Source organism: Pholcus phalangioides, unplaced genomic scaffold (assembly GCF_987345545.1).
Source record: "Pholcus phalangioides strain wild (caught in Gottingen) unplaced genomic scaffold, Ppha-v1.0 ptg000042l_1, whole genome shotgun sequence".
In the NCBI taxonomy this organism is placed as follows: domain Eukaryota; kingdom Metazoa; phylum Arthropoda; class Arachnida; order Araneae; family Pholcidae; genus Pholcus; species Pholcus phalangioides.
The window spans coordinates 2,023,062-2,035,860 of NW_028301628.1; the positions used below are offsets into that span (position 1 = coordinate 2,023,062).

Genomic DNA, 12,799 nt, shown 5'->3' on the forward strand with positions numbered 1-12,799 from the left:
TGCCCGACAATCATGGCTCTGTGAGAGTAGAGGTTGCCAGGGCTGCAGCCCGGAATGATTCCTATTCTTTTTTTCCTATAACTCACTACAGAAGGGCTGCCAAAGAACATAGCCAATAAACCCTTTTCTACTACTACTAAACCACACGTGTACCTCGTCCATATTCCTCTGCGGAACCTGTAACGAATTGGTACATGCGGGAATGTACGTGTAGTGAAATCTGATGTGAAGTTTGTTTCTCTGTAATGCTTGTTATATGTATCTGCCACCAGTTTTTCTAACTATGAGTGAAGTGTTTATATTCTATAATTATATATATTATATAAATAACGAAATAATTAATCGTTGTAGGCCTGTTGCTCTCTGTGGCGAGACTTTTTAATGGGGAGATCGGCTCGCATTTGCGCCTCGAAGTTGGGAACCACGGGAAACCAACTTCAGCCGACCACCACTATAGCGACGGTGGGGTTCAAGCCCAGATCCTCGCGATGCGAGTCCTCCGTCATTATGACCATTCGACCACCACAGCGGCCTATAAGGCTATGTCTAAAATATTTTTTCGGACGGAACCACAGTGAAAAAATTGTCACGGCTAGACGACCGCTACATATAATGGGAGGAGATACGTCGGGGGAGCATGACGTCAATGACTGAGCCGGCTGATCTAATACATATACATACATATATGAATTTTGACATCATCATCATGTTCTCCCCCCTCCCCGAGCCTTTGAAGTCTATCTCCACCTATGCTATATATATACATACACACACACTCAATTAAACACTGTTTCGGTTGGGGCAAGCCACTGAGCTATAAGTAAAGTTTACTTATAGCTCAGTGGGGCAAGCATGTATCTCTCTCCTCAAGTAGTTTTGAATACGTCATTAAAAGTAGAATTTAGCGTTCCTTCTGATCCAAGCACAGAACCCACACGCACTCTTGGCTGTAGAGTCAAAACCCTACGCCTGTCTGTTAATTCATTAATTGATTGTTAATTCATTTGTAAAATCCATTTAATAAAAGAATTTTTATTCCGTTTTGCGGCCCCTAAAATTTAGCGTTCCGTTGTGGATACACCTTTCGCTCCCGCCCCATTGCCCTGTTAACGCATGGGCCGAGGGCCTCCAGAGAAGATGGGGACCATGACAAAATTATAACTGGTTGAAGTTTTCGAGAATTCGCCAGGCAGGGCTTCAAAGAAATCGCTTGGCTCTGATCTGCCCAAGTCCGGTCTTGGTGCGACAAACATAGGCGGAGATAAACATGGAAGTCTGGGGGTGGGATAAATGATGATGATGATGTCAATTCATATATGCACATATACATTAGATGAATCGACTCCACCTTTCAAGCTGGGCCCCCCTCCCCATGCCTCCTCTCATATCTTCACTCATAGCGACAAAAACGAACAATTGCGAAAAATACGGGTCATATGGTTACAACAAATCACAACTGTATGCTGACATTTAGATTGATATGAATTTTCAGGAGAAAAAGAATTAATCGCTGTTGGTTGGCAACATCCTCCTCGTTTTCCTAACTGAGACGAAGCGGCGTAAACTGTTTTCATTTCTGTGGTTTTTTTGCCCTGGCTTGAAATTTCGCTGTCATTTATTGTTTTTAAAATAACAAAAGCGAAAATGAGTGATTTTTTATGGAGCGTTAAAAACGGTGATTTAGATCAAGTGAAAGAGCACGTGGAAAATAAAGTGAGTCACTCAATTATTTTCCCCGAGTTACAAATCACTGCATAATTGATAATTCCTACTCCATAATTCGTTTCAGCAACATCCCATAATTTTTGCTTTCCAGAGAAGAGTATATATACATGACTAGCTAATAACCGGAAACAAATTGTGCTAAATGTGTTCTAATACTGATTAATCCTTGTCACAATATTGACCTTTGTAGAGTTATTTGCCATTCATTACAATCTGAATCATTGTTTCCTAAAGTGGGCAATATCGCCCTCCGGGGCGGTTGAAGCTATAGGTTTAATATCCTATGGGTTGATTTTGAGTTTAGAGCAATGAGAAATGTAAAATCTTGAAGTGGGCGATGGAACAAAAAGTTTGTAAAACTGATCTAAACACTCTGTTTCCTCCGATGTGGGTGGTATCCCTCTCCTTCGTAGGGGTGTTAAAAGCTGTGGGTATAATATAGGAATGTACTCCCATTCTGGTGGGATTTACTTGCTCACTCACTCATTCCTCAAATTTTTCGCCCTGAGAAAAGCTTTTTTAGCTCTCTCTCTAAAGCTTGCTTATTTCTCACCCTTTTAGATATCTCTCAAGTCACACTTTTGGTCACTCACATGCTTGCATACTTTACTTGCTTGTTCCCTCTTTTGGTCGCTCACAAACATAGTCCTTTGCTTTCTAAGCCACTCTTTTGGTCACTGGCATGCTTACAAATTCTCTAGGTCTACTATTGTGGTCACCCACTCTCCAGGTTATTCTTTTAGTCACTCACTGCCCTTGTTCCTCGCTTTCTAGGCAGATGCGGGTTTGTGCTTTCACCACCTGTGGTCTATAGAAATTTTTCCGACCTCCCATTCTGCGAATTTCCTTTATTAATTCAAGTTTGCTGATTTGCTGCCTTGGGCTATAGCCTGTTAAGCCCCCCCCCCCCCTCCCCTGTAAATACACCCCTGGGAATTGGGAAAAGTTTTCTATATGGAGGGATGGTGTGAAATGACTTAGGAAGGTTCTAATCTAACACATTGCATTATTTCTTCTCTTTTTAACCAACAACAACTTGGGTATAACAACTCATAAGCAAGTCATGCTTACTATCTCTAGAGGGGGAGTTGAAACTGGAAAGATAGACGCATATGGAGGGGAAACATGGGGCCCTTCATGTTCAGATGAAAAAACAGCAGTGGAGGAGCATCTCACTGGGTAAAGACAAAACATAATGAAAAATAATAATGTATATTAAGTATAATGATACTTTTCCATTATAATCCATCTATTTGGCATATTTTTTGCCTTTTTTGACCATTTCTCTGACCAATTGGCACCGTTTTTGCTTGTTTTTTCCCCGACAGTTTGGCTCAGCTTCTTTCTTGGTGATTTTTCTCAGAGTCAGTTCGGCTCTCTCACGCAACCACATTTTCATTACTATTTAGTTAAAACCATATGGTTTTTTCTGTAACTACTTAACTTAGCTGTACAATATTAAAGGTGTTTCGTGATTCATCAGAACTCTTTTCAGCGGTGCTGGTTTACATCGAGATATTCCGATAAATTCTGTTAAATATTTTTTATATAATAATGTTTTTCTAAATATCACGCCAAGAACCCTAAATATCACTTGAACAAGCCTAGTATTGTGCCAAAGGCGTGTGGAAAGAAGCAAGCCAAATGTTCCAATTTGGTGTTCAAAATATGTGAATGGTTATGTAATGGAAAAATATCATTATAACACTAATACACAAGTGTGAAGGCAGTCCAAGTACATGACTCCAGCCATGGCAAGGCAATTCGCAAGGAATTTCATATTAGTGTGCATGATGCAATATAGTGGATGGGGGGGAGTGGGAGGTGTTCAAACATAGTGCCAGAAAAAACAAGATATGATGCAAGTCAATGGCATCCAAATGAATGTATACCAAGAAGACTCTCAAAGTAAAATGACTCGAGCACAAACAATTTACTATTGTTATCTTCATAATCTCTTGTGCTTAAAATTTTTTTCTCTCTAGTTTTCGAGGGAAATTTTTTAAAGTATTTATGAGATGGAATTTTTAAAATATTTATAGGGTATTGACATCAATAAAACCATTGACGGTCGACTGCCTATTCATTATGCTGCTGATTATGGCCAAACGGAAGTATTGAGGTATTTCATCGACAAAGGAGTTGATATGAATGTAAGTTGTATGTAATTGTATATCTTACCTTAATATATCATCATGTATTTCTTTACTGTATTTTTATATATACTGTAGAGCATGGATTATCCAAAGCAATTGCAGACACTGGGGGGTGTTTGAATAATTGATTTACAACCGATCATTCACAGAAAAAAATTGTACTAGTGTCATAGGAGCAATATGAAATAAAGAAACTGTGATATTAAACACAAAACTAAATATTTTGTATCACATGTCTTACAAATAACAATAATTGACTAGCCTAGTTTGACAAGTTCAAAATGGCCATTGAAGTAGGTTTACAGTTTAGAAAAGAAGTCCAAAATTTTCTTTTGCTTTAGAGCTGAGACTAGTTTTTTTTTTTTTTTTGCTAATTAATTCTCGCAAACTTTTTAAAGGCAGTAATTAGACAGCATCACACATTATTCTTGTTCTAATCATTTCATAGCCATCTCGAGGCAGTGAAAAGCTTCCTCACGGGATAATTTTTTTTTTTCAACACAGTCGCCATCGTCGCTAGGCTCTTTGGCACTCAAATTTGAATTTTCCAACTGGAACGCTTTCGGTTGATCAGTATTCAGTTAATTGATGTGCTACTGTATAGCATTTGACTTCTATAACTTAAGAGAACTATTATGTTTAAATCAAGTTATAGTCTTCAAGTGGCTATGAGCAGATATAACAGTGATTTCTAAAATGAGTGTTACACATGGCCATAACTAGCCAGGGCACTGCTCCAAGGCCCAAACCGAATAGGGGGGGGGGGGCAAAAAAAATGTACATGTATTTTGCATAATAATACTTTCAAGAAGGGCACTGAAAATGAAAAGCTTCACTACAGCCCTTGTGTTGCAGAATATTATAGGAATAATATTTTATTTATTAGTAAGGTAAGTGCAACAGTAGTTGGCTATGTACCAAAATTGGGCCACTTGTTTTAAAAGTTGGGAAAAAAACCAGATTTCAAGATCAAAGATTAATTATGAGAAAAAACCTGAATAGTTTGATCTCTTTTCTACCATATACTAAGTCGCATTGTTTTAGTTTTCAGTTTGTGTTAGGCTGCATGAATTTTTTTAGAAGTAAGTGAAAAGGGGGTGTTGCTCTGACTGATTCTTAGCACTTTTCTTAAGACATATGTTTGTACTAAATATTTTTTCCCCTCTGCAGTACATTTCATTTTGTTTTAAAGTGTCATTATTTCATGTCAGTACATTCTGAATATTTTATCTGGTGTGGTTTAAAGTGGTGAAATTGATAGTACATAAATTTAAAGGGGTGGCCCACTTTAGGGTCAATAATTTTTTAATTGTTCCAGTAGCGGGTCACATGTCCTTATTGTAATTATCAATCAATCGTGCTAGAGAGATGAAGCCTTTCATAAACAATCCAAATGCTATTTGTTGAGTATATTACGGTGCATTAAACATACCTTTTTTTTCAAAGGCTCTATTTTTCTGGCCAGATATGTAGGCATTTGTTGGACAAAAAAAAAAAAAGAGCCAGAATTTCTGCAGTAGTGACTTCTCAAATGTTTCAATATTTTAGAAAAAGAAATAAAAGACATTAAAGAGCTTTAGAAATAGACAAAATTGAGAATGGAAATAAAGAAAACAAGTCAAAAGAAAAATGGAAGAATCTTTAGCAACTTTGTGTCGCTTTTCGGTTGTTAAACTAAAAAAAAAGTGCTCCAAAGTACATTTATGTATGGTTCAGGAAATAAAAGGGAAAATTTATATATGTTTAAGGTTTGCGATCAATAAGAAATAATAAAAGGTTTGTTTGAGTAGAAAACTGTTTGACATAACATTTCCAGACATTATTGTATCTTAGCCGCAGCTGAAATGAAAAGTTTACTACCTTGTTTATTTTTTTGATGAAAAAAGTCTGGTACAAGACTGCAAATTAAATTCAGCTTTAACACTAGGTTTATCAGGCGGGTCATTTTGGCCCATTTCGAACTTCATGAGTGAAATTATAGAAACTATTGTCTGAGGCTTTCATGGCCGGCGTTAAATGACTAGCAAACGGTTTCCGGGTTATTAGGCCATGGTCTAGGAGATTTTCTTCCTGACGTTTCGCCCACATCTGTGGCAGGCATCATCTGAGGTTATTTGGACGTAAGTCTCCGCGGCAAGCGAGAAAGTCTTCGTACATCTACTGTCATCGACTTGTTCTCTATATGCATCTCTGAGACTTGATCGGCCGCAGAAGAACCACATTGGTTGGCTTGTGTGGATGTGTTGTGCGCCGATTGGCTGCAAGTGGTGTCTGGCGACAATTGGCTGTCGAGCTCCCTCGACAGCCAATCGTTTAAAAATTCTTATATTTTCATGCAAAATGAATAGCTTACAGAAACACTTTTTGAAGGATTGGATGATAATTTCAGTGGAAACAGAATTCCACGCCTTGTGTACCCATTGGCACACTAGGCCAATAGCAGGTTTCTTTAAGGCACCATTTTTTTAGTTTCTTTATTATCGGAACTCATCCATTCAATCCACAAATTTCTCAAATAGTTCTTTGAAAGGCTTGTTGATGCTCACATCTAAATGCTGTACAATCGACGTTAGCCCACCTGGTATCAAAGCCAAAAATGTTTTCGATTTCTCTGTTTTAGTTTTAACGTTATTGGTTCTGTGGGGGTAGAAAGAATGGATGAGTTTAGGTTGTGTTAAAAAATAATTATCAAATATATATTGCTACAAGTTTTAAATAAATAATTAAATGTGAATTCATAATAATGAATTAAATGTTCTTAAGTGGCCCAATACTACTATGACTCAACCGTACATGCACCTCAAACACATCCCTCTACGGAATTTCTACCAAATTGGTACATGCCGGAATGTGTGTATATGCATTATAAATCTAATGTCAATTTTGTTTCTGTGAAATGCTTGCTATGTGTAGTGCTGCTATCAATTTTTCTAACTATGAGTGAAGTGAAATGATTGAATAATTGTACTGCTATAGGTCTGTTGCTCTCTGTATCAATACTTTTTTGACGGTGAGATCAGCTCACATTTGTGCGTCAAAAGTTGGGAACCACCTAAAACCAACTTCAGCTGACCACCGCTGTGGGCACAGTGGGGTTCAAACCCAGGTCCTTTAAATGTGAGTCCATCACTATGATCACTGGATCACCACAGCAGCAATGGCCCAATACTGGTGCATTTACTTTAATAGCTCTGTTATCTCCAACTATATTTCACTGCAATTTAGGGGTGCCATCAGAGCACTCTTGAATATATGGCAATGTGTCAGGAGGGGCGATTCATTATATAGATTTATAATATTATCCCATGTTTTATGAGACAGACCTATTATTGGACTCTTGGGAAAGGCAATTCTCCCTCATCTGTATGAAAGTGCCTCAAGATTGAGCAGGATTGCCATAAACGAAAAAGATTTGGAATCTGAGTATTATTATTATTGTTTTATTTATTTTTTTTTTTTTTATTTATTTTTTTTTTTTTTGAATATCAAATAAATATTTTGACTTTATTTGTAATTGTTTTGAAAAATCATGATTTTTCTTTTAGGCCAAAGACAAACATGGGATCAGTGTAATTCTAGCAGCTATATGGGAAGGGCACACAAGCTGTGTGAAGTTATTGATAGAAAAAGTGAGTTGTGGATTTCGTGTTTTTATCTGTTGTGAATTTTTTTTGTTGAAAAAATCTGAATTACAAATTAGCATGTGCTCGTCATAAAAATGTAGCAGTCACTTCCTAAAATTAGTCTTGAATGAGCTCAGTAGCCCAGGTCGATAAGATACTTGCCTAAAGTACCAAAGGATGTTTAGAAGCATCGCAAGTTTGATACCTCATTCGTCTTTGTCAGAAACTTTCCTGATGGGGAGGTGTAACAGAAATGGCAACAACATGACCAAAAATATATATATTGCTACCGCAAGAAGTTCTATACCCAGAAGTTAGTATAAAAAAAGAGCAAAGTGCTGTCTTTCAGAATCAGCAATAAATCATATAATCCATCTAATTGGCCCTCGCACACAGAAAATGACTGTGGTGAAATGAATATGGTCAAATTATAAGTTTAAGAAAATATGTCACATTCTCGTTCGCAGTGAATATTCCCAGTCTTCTCTTATATCTCTACACTCAAGTGACCCACAGCTTAGTTCCAGATCACTCAAGCAGCTCGTAGCACATTCGAAAATCTTATTAAGTGATCCATGACTCAGTTTTAGATAACTTAAGTGTTCTGTGGCTCCTTACCAGTTCATTTAAGTGACCCATGGCACATTTGCCGATTACTTAAATGATCTACAGCACAATTTAAGATCACTCAATCAACCCATTGAACATTTTCAGATCATTTAAATGACCTAGTACTACTTCTTAACCATACATGCACCTTGTACACATTCCTCTGCAGAATTTAAACGAATCGATACAAGCAAAAATGTGCTGTATGTGTGTGTATGCATGGCTCCCAATATAATAATCTAGTTAGAGTTATACTTGTTTGTATTCCTGCTATGCTGCCACTGTCTTCTATATAGTGACCTGCAGCACATTTGCAGATCAGTTAGGTAGCCTGCGGTGCTGTTCCAGATCACTCAATTAAGTAGCCCCATGACATGTTTTTTTCAAATCAGTGAAGTGTGGCTCGTGCTCTCCAAAAAGTTGAATACCCTTGATCCAGTGTTTCCAAAATGGGCAATATCTCTAGGAGGCGATGGAATGGTCCAGAAGGCAATAGAAGCTATGAATATAACATGGGACCCTGTATGTTTTCTTGAGATAGGGGGCAATGACAGAAATAAAAAACCTTCTCAACCTTTTTCTAGTCACGAGCACTGCCCATATCCATCATCAAAAGAAGAGCATCCTTATGCCAAGTTTGACATACGAATGCATGAAATCAAGATGATTTCAGTCCTTGAATGGGTGCTTCAGGGAGCAACGTAGTGCTCGCGAGCAACGGGTTGAAGATGCCTGATCTAATCCTTCTAATATTCAACCTTTAGAAGAGTTTGGGACCACTTCACTGGTTTGAGAATGTGTCACAGGCTACTTAGTGATCTGTAAATGTGCCGCAGGCCACTTAAGTCATCTTGGAATGTGTTGCAAGCCAATTCAGTAATATGCCATGAGCCACTTGAGTGATCTGAAACTGTGTTGTGCTGGGCCACAGCTGGGACAAGCAAACATTTCAATACCATTTTTGAGAAATTAAAGGGTAAAATTTTTTTGTGCCCTTATGGTCTAGCATGCCAGACCTGTCTGCTCCCCCTCCCCCCAGTTGTGACCCTGGTGCCGTGTGTAACTTAAGTGATGTAAAACTGCACAATGGGCCACTTAAGTGCTCTAGAACTGTGCTGCAGGTGATCTAATATATGCCGCAGGCCACTTGAATCATGTGTAAATGTGCCATGGGGCACTTAAGTGAGCTGGAAATGTGTTGTGGTCCATTCAAGTCATTACGTGGATGTGTACCGCAGACAACTTAACTGCTCTGGAACTCTGTTGTGTGTTACTCAGGTGAACTGAAAATGTGCCACGAGACGCTCAAGTAAACTGCAAATGTGCTGCTTAGTTTATTTTTTACAAAGTTAGGTTTGAGTTCATGAGGATACATGACTCTGAGGGCCACATGTTGAACACCCTTGATCTAATCTAAGAAAATAATTTTTACGACGAAATGGCCTAAACACAGTGTGGCGTAACTCAGGGTATTACTGTATGTTTATAGTGCGCACACCGCCTACATTAACTACATATTTCAAGGAATACAAACACAAGCATACTTTTGTTCTTTCAGGGAGCCAATAAACAAGGTACGACTCCTGATGGTGCAAGTTACATGGACGCTGCCGAGAAACAAGAAATTAAAGACCTGCTCAAGTGAGAGATCATGCTGCCGCTCCTCTTCCTCCAAAAATGCATATTATTGGACTCTATACTTTGATCAGAAGTCAGTATTTTTGTTGAGCGAAAAACATGTTGGAATGTATTTGAAGAGAAAAAAAAATTACTAAATAGGGAATTAATAGCTTTATATCAGAGCTTTACTTGTGTGTTTATGGGTCTTGTGAGATACCAACATGTGCTTTCTTTCAGGGGGGTTAACAAAAGAGAGTGAGATGAACAAATTGAATAACTTCTTAAATTCGAAATTGTCGTTGATCCGTACAATGTGTAAAATTTTTCAATGGTGTAGTCTGTTTTCGCAAATAATTCTGAAATTTCTCATGATGTTTAAAATTAGCTAATGGAAAAATTTTTTTTTTAATGGTTTTTGATTTTTTTTTAGTTACGGAACTCTCTCCCAGTGACTGTTAGTTTCCTATAAGCTCTGTGTAATGTGTGATGTATATTTAACATACATTTTGTGATTTGTTTTCTGTGTAGTTTTTGTTTTAGTATGGTATTTTATAACTTATATATTATGGCACAAAACCATTTCCTCCCCTACCTCTCTGATGCTTCTACAGATGTTTTAATTGTTCCGATTGTATTCCTTCCCTTTCTTTCCTCCCCCCCCCCCCCCGCTTTCTAAAAGTTTTATTAATCAAATAAAAAGAATTATATCATTCTAATATATGTGGTAAGTTACTGGTGATTTACAGAAAATTCACTGACAAAAATTCCACCAATAGGAAAATTCACGAACAGAAAAATCAAGTAAACAACATTGTGGTTGACTATATGAGGGAGATTCACAACCATAGTAGACCAAGTCCATTTATCTTTATTATGGATAATAATGTCTTAAAGTTTTTGCAAAAGCCCTGCTTTTGCAAATTTTGTTAAAGCAGGGCACTAAAAAATTATAATTTTAACTGAACTTTGTTATATTCAATTCCTTTGCATCACTTGAACTGAATTAATTATCTATCAAAGGTGTTATTATCTGTAATAAAGATAAATGGACTTGATCTATACCATAGTTTTCCAAACTTTTTCGTTCCATCGCCCCCTTCTTCAGAAATTTTTCTCTCTCATCGCCCCCCAACTATAGAATCCAATGATATAAACGTAGTTTCCATCGCCCCCCTGGACTATTCCATCGCCCACCAGGGGTTATACCCACCACGATATTGCCCACTTTGGGAAACACTGGTCTATACTGTGGTTGTGGACCCCCTCCCCCCATGAGTAAGTAAATGAGTAATTGTATGAGTGATGGAAGGAGTTGTGTCCCTCACCACTCCTTCCAAATTGACCAAACAATTAAGTGAGCCAGTGACCAGGTGATTGAGTAAGTGAAAGTATGAATGATGGAGTGGGTGAGTAAGTGATTGAGTTACTGAGTGACCATATGAGTGACTTGCTCACCTTCTGACTCTCTTGCTCCTTTACTCATCTGTTCACTCACATGTTCATTTTCTCACCTGCTCACTCACGGTAATAGGCTGGAGTTGGTTTTCTGGTGCGATTCCCAGACACCCCCAGCATGCAGAATGTAAGAAAACTATTTTTTAACGTAGCAGGTCATTACCCTTTGCCCCCAAAGCAGAATATGCCAAAGTCTGCAACGTACGTCGCAGAACAATCGGGAAGAATTTTAAGAAAAATGTAGAAAACACTATTATGGGAACTGCAGAACATTTCCAGTTAGTTGAGGGCTCATTGCAGAACAATGCAAAATATTCTGCTTTGGGGCCCTTTGCTATTTAGGCTGTGAGACCTGTATGTTTTCTTTTCTAATTAATAGGAAATGGGCATCCATATAAGCACCCTCATTTTGTGGAGCAATTCCTGAAACAGTGATTTTGATATCCGATAATTAGATAGAAATATCTTCCAGGAAACTGCTTCAGCTGAGGGATGCTTGACATAAGAATGTATTTATTGAATGTATCCTATATCAACCAGTGTATCTATTTTTTTTATATTAAGTATTTACAGGCGTCCCTGAGTATTTGCTGAGGTTACATTCCAGAGGTGGCCGCGAATAACACAAACTAGAGACGTAACTAAGATTTTTGCGGGCCCCCATAACTTTAAAATTTGATAATTTTATTATTGTATTTTGTTCCCACTTAACCCAGCCCTGCACAAACCATGATCATTTGTTTTTTAGACATCTCATTTATATCTGCTTTGTATGGCAGAAGTGGAAAAGGGTATCCAGTGATTCTCAGCAATGTTTTCCGAAAAAATATTAGGTCTGTAAGCTGTCTCTTTATTTCGGTTAATTTGTTAGAGTATGGTAACAAGACTTCTTCCACCAATTTTTCTACTTGTGAAAAACTTACCATAGATAGGTCTGTGTCATAGAAACAACCTGTTGCCGATTTATAGTTATTAATCCCTTACGCTTTGTTTCTCATAATGAACTTGTCTTCGCTTTCTTAATCATCTTTATGGAGTATCGCTTCTGTTTCAGAAGCTGCCAATTTGATTAATCCCTCCTCTGTAGATTTCTGAATTGCTGTTAATTAATCCACATCATCCACTTCTCCATTCACTTGCTTTGCTTATATGTCAACGTCTTTCATAATCTTTGGCTCTGTAGAAAAGGATGCATCTTCAAGCACAAATTTGACTAAAAGTTCTGCCAACACGAGATGACATCTTTATAGCTTCAACAGCTCTAACAATGGCACTGATGACATTAGTAAAATTTATCCATGACTTTAAGAAACTTCCTGCATTTGCATCATCTTTTCGATCACCTGCACAACCATCGAGTAATGCTTATAGAGAGCCACATAAATGTTTGCATAACATCATCCAATCAAGTAGCTGAATGCTAGATGTTCAGTTAGAAGGCATATATCAGCTTTAAATGCCATAATGTTCAGGGCCAATATGCAAAGAACTTTGAATAGCATGTCCTTACTCACAAAGCGAAGCGTTTAATCTAATCCAAGAAAAGTGTTTTTTTTTAAAGTCCAAGCTATTGTTCTTAACTATTTTGTTCCAATACAAAAATTAACACTC

General features: G+C 37.6%; 1 protein-coding gene across 1 annotated transcript; it reads left to right on the forward strand.

The window, feature by feature from the left end:
* The first annotated feature begins 1,550 nt into the window (after positions 1-1,550).
* LOC149063868 (myotrophin) lies at positions 1,551-10,449 on the forward strand. Its single transcript, XM_089254968.1, has 4 exons — positions 1,551-1,713; positions 3,768-3,878; positions 7,427-7,510; positions 9,672-10,449. Exons 1-4 carry the CDS (start codon positions 1,645-1,647, stop codon positions 9,756-9,758), a joined length of 351 nt encoding a protein of 116 aa, XP_089111094.1. The 5' UTR covers positions 1,551-1,644; the 3' UTR covers positions 9,759-10,449.
* The last annotated feature ends 2,350 nt before the right edge of the window (positions 10,450-12,799 follow it).

Excerpts from the sequence above, each read along its gene's own strand:
- LOC149063868 (XM_089254968.1), top strand. The coding sequence starts at position 1,645 with ATGAGTGATTTTTTATGGAGCGTTAAAAACGGTGATTTAGATCAAGTG. Across the intron at positions 3,879-7,426 it reads ACAAAGGAGTTGATATGAAT|GCCAAAGACAAACATGGGAT; the intron begins GTAAGTTGTATG and ends TTTTTCTTTTAG. Across the intron at positions 7,511-9,671 it reads TGAAGTTATTGATAGAAAAA|GGAGCCAATAAACAAGGTAC; the intron begins GTGAGTTGTGGA and ends TTGTTCTTTCAG.